Genomic DNA, 6,000 nt, shown 5'->3' with positions numbered 1-6,000 from the left:
GATTGTTGCAGGTCCTGGTAGAGATGATAACTACTTGCTTAGATACTGGTATGTTTGAGTCGAGAGCTGCTTTTATCGGATTTCATTTCCATCCTTCATTGTCAAGGCAAAGGTATGACTTATGACAAAAGAATGACCATGAAGCAGAGGTGCCTTCAGAATTTACACACAGAATTAGCAAAATGTTCTGACCTTCTGTCATGCTGTACGCCAGGCATTGACATGACAGAGTTCCCAGCACAGTCTTGAAGTATTTACCTGAGGGTGGAAAACTACAGGGTGGTAGAAAAGTGGAGTTTCCTTAAACTCTTTCCTTCAGTCTATCTTTTAGCAAGTCTGTATTTGAAGAAACCTACATCTCTCAGAATCTAGTTTATACACAGAGCAACCTCATATCCCTGCACCCCCAAGATAAATAAATGGCTAAATTGAAATACTGAAATATTGTAAGGCCTAGTTCATTTAGTTGTTTCTTTTTCCTCCAAGATTACCCTGCAGACCTCAATGATTAACTACTTAAACATACTCATTTAGAAAAGCAATTTCTTGGCTGCTAAGGAGTCAGAATGAGATCTAGAACCATGGCAAAACACAGCTGGTGTTTGTTTCAGCGAAGGAGAGTTGCACAGGCATTTCTGCAGAACAAAACAAAAGCTGTTTTGCTTAACAAGGGAAGTTGCTGTGCTGGTCTAACACTTATCTTAACACATGTCAGAATAGGTTTCTGTGTATGTACATCACCTTTACTACAGCTTGGATGGGTTACCATTTTGAAGCTTGCAGGGTCTGTAAACCTGAATAAATCACTCAACTACATCTGACTGTACAACGGTTTGGAAATAGGGAGGAAATCTTGACCAAACCCAATTTTAAGATTACCTTCAGATTTTAAGCTCTTGAACAGGAACCTTCTTTGTTTTCTGTTTGCACAGTGCCTAGTTCAGCAGGGTCCTGTCATGACTAGGGGTCCTAAGTTCTACAGCAATACAAATAATAAATAAAAAATAGCAATACATAGTATATGATCGATAATACCTACTTTATACCCTGTTTTTCAAAGAGACACTGCACCCCAGCAAATACTTGAAAAATGTGGTAACAAAGTTACCAAAGTTGCAAGACAAATGCAATTTGTTTGATGCAAATAGTTAACCTTAAGGTTCAAGTGGCTGGGAAACTCCTTAGTAGTATTGTTTCACCAGCACCAAAACGAACACAGACCAGAGAGATGTCACCGGTTCATGCACAGCCTTGAGAGTCCAGAGAAACTGGGAGGAAACATTTGCGTAGAAGCTGAGGCGGTGAAACCATAAACAGCTTCTCATCTTTACTACCTATTTTCATGCTAAAAGGGACTGGGTATAGGAAGAGAATTCCAGTAGGGTTTTTTGTTGGTTTTTTTTTTTGGTGGTGGCTGTCTGTTGTTGGCCTTTTCATTTGGAAAAACAAGTAAAATGAAACAGATAAGGTAGACAAATCGTAATGAAACATTTCATATATCCCCTATGGCTATCTCATTTTTTCCCAAATGACTGCTGCATGAAATTAAAAAATTAAAGACTGGGATTTGAGAACAAAATTATAAATTAAAAAGAGACATTTAAAAGAGCATTTCCTAAGGGTTTCATTCCTTCCCCATTCTGCAGCAAGATGAGCAAAAATACAATCCAAAAGAGGAGAGAAGAAGTCAGAGGGGATTAGAAAGTCCAGTCTTTCAGCCTGTCTCCCATTTTGCTAATTTTTACAGTAGGTTATTTAAGAAGCGGTAGATGTTCTGATAGAAAGCAGGCAGCAGCAAACACAGGCATTGTCTCCTCCTTCCAGTGAGGTCTGTGCAATCTGAGTCTCTTGCTCCGGGAAGGAGAGGTTTATTCTTCCCACACTTGTTACTGCCTTCCAGTATGGGAGAGGGGAGAAGCATCTGCCAGAGATTGGGGTCTGGCATTTCAGAGGCTCCCCTTCCTCTGCTGGGCTAGAAGGAACTCAAGTATTCCAGTGCAACCTCGTATACAAATTTATACTGTTCCTGAAAGAGAGAACAGAAGTCAGTGGCATTAGGATATGGGTAAATTCTGCCGAGCTTCATTCTATAGGCTGCCAAAAATGCCTCCTCTCTCTTCCTTACACCATTTGGCAGGACCAGACAAACATTAATTGCCTTTCTACTTGATCCTGAACTAGCATTACTAAGAGATGGTATCGTCAATGCAAGAGAAAAACACTCAAAGAGACAGCCACAGTATGGACTACTCATTATTTGCTCCCAGCCCTCGTTGCACACATTGGTTGCAAGGAACAAATTCAGTGTGATCGATTGATGAGATTGGATTCAGGACAATTTAATCTCTTCAGCTGCAGGGAGCAAGGCCTGGGGTACAGTCCATTCTCCCTTCCTGGTTTCCAGGTGTAGGACAGCATTAAAACACCGGGCTGGGCTGTATGCATGCACAGGGGGGCAAATCCTACCCCCTCCCCACGGCCGTGGTGATGGGTATTTGGGTTTAACCTCCCGGAGGCAGCTCGGTGTGGGAGATAGTGTTCGTCACACGGCCAGGGCGGCTGTCCCCTCCGCTCAAGGACAGAAGCAGTGGAACCAGAAGATGCATTACACGTGCTAAAAGAGGTTTGATTTCAGTTCTGATGGCTTCATGTTATAATTTGTTTTGATTCATACTGGGCTAAGCCGTGACATTTTTTACCTACCCTAAATATAGACATATATTTTGCATAATAATATATATATTTATAACATATATTATTACAATTACAATTATATATTATTTAATTTAAATTATTTAAATGTATATTTTTGCATAAATATAGATAAATATAAATATATTTCTGCATACCCTGGGTGGGGTAAGGCAGAGGGAAAAAAAAAGCTTACCAGTGACTCCACCATGTTGGATTTGTTATTCCGTAATGTTTTCACTATGTGGAACACATCAATGATATTTTGCTGTTGAATCATTTCACACACGCTGCAGATGGCACAGAAGGTGCCGCTGCGTCCTCCGCCGTTCCTGGGTACAGAAGGAAAGAAGCGAAGGTGAAGCCAGGTGAGGCTGGGGCGGGGGGGAGAGCACATCGTCACCCCACTCACATACCACGGCCACTCAGGACTGGCTAAGGGCACTCAAGGGTCTGTGAAAGTGACGACCTGCAGGGCAGGGGACAGGGCTGGGAGGGCTACGCTGAGCCCTGCCGCGGTGGCCAGGGAAGCCCCAGGGACCGCAGCGCTGCTCTGCACGCCGGGGCTCACAGGAGCTCTGCGGTCAGAGCCGGGCACGTGGCAGCGCTGCTTCGGTTGTGCCTGGGCTCCAGCCATGAGACCCACCTACACAGCAGAAAGCAGATTTTTCAGCTGCTCCTCACCGCAATCAGTAAAATCTCTAGGCCAGGATACTATAATGTAGCACAATATTCAACCTGAAGTGTGTTATAAATGTAATTTAACTTCATTTCCCCCCCGAAGCCTGGCAAACCACCAAATCTCCAGATCCATAATAAGCGCTCTTCAGACAGCAGTTTGCGAGGTTACGTTTTTCAGCACTACTTACAGGCAGTGGACCACAGTCCGTCCGTCTCTCCCATCGTACTGTTCCTGCCACTTCTCCAACCTTCTGACCACCTTCAGGAGGGAACGTTTGGAGGGAGGGGTGTCCCTGTATGCTGGCCAGCCAATGTACTGAAGGTGCTGAACTATGCGATATCCGTCCTGAGGCTAAAACAAAGAGTATTTTCAAGATGTTAAATAGAAGGGGGTGGGGTGGGGCAGGAAACAGAGAGAGAGGGTAAAGCAAGGGGCACTGGCTGGATGGCATCTGCCCCTCTGGATTTGATATCATCGACGTTAACACCCTCCACTCTGAACACTGGATACAGTGGAGAAACAAGGACTTTCCAGTAATCTGGATAAAAATTATGACTTCAGATATTAAAGAACTAGACAGAAACTAGGTGCAAGGATCCATTGGTTTTTTTGTTTTTTTGGTTTTGTTTTGTTTTTTGGTTGTTTTTTTCTTTTTTTCCCAGTAGAGAATAAACTCTCATCAAACTGTGCGAAGAGATCAAACAGATCAATTATGTCTTTCCAGGTTGCCTGGGATCAAACAGATCAATTATGTCTTTCCTGGCTGCCTGGGCTGGAGATTAGTTGTGCTATAAGAACTAAAGGCAAGGAAGTTTCTCCAAAAAAAACCCCAGTTAAGGATTCCCATTAAGATTTTAGCAGAGGCCGTTGGTGTTGAACATAGATGGCTGCAGGGAGCTGCGTGTTCACAGCATCCACCCTGTCAGCTGCGGGCCAGTTTCATCCTGAGAGTCACAAAGCCTTAGTCTTAGCAGCAACACGGCCTCAAGGCTGTCCCTGCTTCAGAGGCAGCTGGCCTGGGATAGAGGAAGGTGAATACCTAACTGATTTATCAGTTTGTGCGGTTGGACCACAAGGTTCACTTTGCAATGCCACGACCGACTTGCTGCACAAGCTCTGACCACACAGAGAGTAGTGTGTTAAACAGCCTGGAAATGTGACTTGTGGCATCTGCTCCCATTTCTGATTAGAAAAAATGCAAAAGGAACAAAAAAGGAGACACAATCAACCTGGGAAACAACTAACAAGAGAAGAATCCTTTGCTGAAACCCTTTCCCGCAGCCATGAAATTGCATTGCCAGGGTCCAGTGTGCAGATAAACTTTGTTTATATAATTTTAGATATCCTTGGGCTGAGGGGTATAGACCAAGAGCTGCTTATAGAAATGGCAGTTGCTTATTTATAGGAAAAACAGTGGCAATTGGGAATCCCAGTCTAGCCAGTAAACGTTGCATCTGTCTTCAGAGAGACTGCATAGTAGCTGACAGATGGACAGCTGCTGACACTATCCCAGTATATTTCCTATGATACTGATGATTTTATATTGGCTAGTAAGTGATTAATTGTTCTTAAATATACATAGAAAAATGCTTTCCATTAAAATACAGATTTCCAGCTCCTATCATCCACTTTCTAATTTCAGCCATGAGTCTTTTACCAATACAGACTGATGCAATTAAATGTTAGTTAAAGGAAGTAGCTACTAAATTCTGCCATGGAATTTTGTCCCTAGGTGAGAGATACAGCATCTCAAAACTGTAAGTCTTGGTTCTGCCTCTTCCTCGTGCCACAGTATATTTTTAAGAATGAACAGGGAATCGGGTATTTCACTGATCTTACCCGGGCCATGTTGCAGATCCGGAATATCCGGTTGATGATATCTTCATCAATGTCCGCTGAAACAAACTCTACTTGAATGGGGCCATAACAACAGGACGTCTTCTCCGGCCAATACTGCATGCAGAGCTGGAGAAAATACCAAAAGAAACAGAAAGCACCTTAACTATTAACAGGGAAATACATGTTCGGTTTTCTTTCCTTTTGAATTTATAACTAGCCCCAAACCCATCACCAATCTTGCATTACATTTATTTGCTCAGACAAGACCCCCTTCTAGCTCAGTAGATTTTTTTTTATATCGCTTGGGTTTGTGTTTGTGTGTGTGTGTGTGTTTTTGTGTGTGTGTGTGCGTGCGTGTGCGTGTGAGAGAGAGAACACAGTTTGTAACTGATTCATTCCGGGGTCTGAAGGTACAGAAAAGGTGGTTGACAAATGAAGCTTCTGTAGGGGTACAGATTGAAAATGGGCATTAAAAGATTAGTGTCTGTAGGTAAATTTCATAGGAACCACCGAGGTTTGATGTTAATGAGGGAACAGTACATGCAGCAAGAAAATTAATCTTAATTCAAGCAAAATGGAACTTCTTTTTTTCTGTAAGATGAACTTTTTTAGCTTTCCAATTCCACCAGCGAGCAGAGGAGGGAGAATGAGTTTGCTCTGAGAGCAACAAGAACAACTCCAGTTTCAGGGTGAACCACCCCTGAATCTGTGAAGTTTGTGAAGCAGGTTGGAAGTCTTTTTTCTTATGCTGATATTACTGAATTGAAAGTGCAAAAAAAAAAAATCCC

The 6,000-nt window shown here is 42.8% G+C and overlaps 1 protein-coding gene across 2 annotated transcripts in view; it reads right to left on the bottom strand.

Moving 5' to 3' along the window:
- Positions 1 to 1,422: 1,422 nt before the first annotated feature.
- PTPRT (protein tyrosine phosphatase receptor type T) overlaps positions 1,423 to 6,000 on the bottom strand; it is a 453,418-nt gene continuing 448,840 nt past the window's right edge. For both annotated transcript variants that reach the window (XM_055722799.1, XM_055722800.1), the window contains 4 exons: positions 5,213 to 5,338; positions 3,561 to 3,724; positions 2,888 to 3,023; positions 1,423 to 2,026 (listed from right to left, as the gene is read on the bottom strand). In XM_055722799.1, the coding sequence (XP_055578774.1) occupies positions 1,973 to 2,026; positions 2,888 to 3,023; positions 3,561 to 3,724; positions 5,213 to 5,338 (480 nt within the window). In that variant the 3' untranslated portion in view covers positions 1,423 to 1,972. The remainder of the gene's footprint in view (positions 2,027 to 2,887; positions 3,024 to 3,560; positions 3,725 to 5,212; positions 5,339 to 6,000) is intronic.

This window comes from Falco cherrug, chromosome 10 (assembly GCF_023634085.1).
Source record: "Falco cherrug isolate bFalChe1 chromosome 10, bFalChe1.pri, whole genome shotgun sequence".
NCBI lineage: Eukaryota > Metazoa > Chordata > Aves > Falconiformes > Falconidae > Falco > Falco cherrug.
The sequence above is the reverse complement of the archived record's forward strand: the minus strand, read 5'-3'. Positions and strand labels throughout refer to the sequence as shown.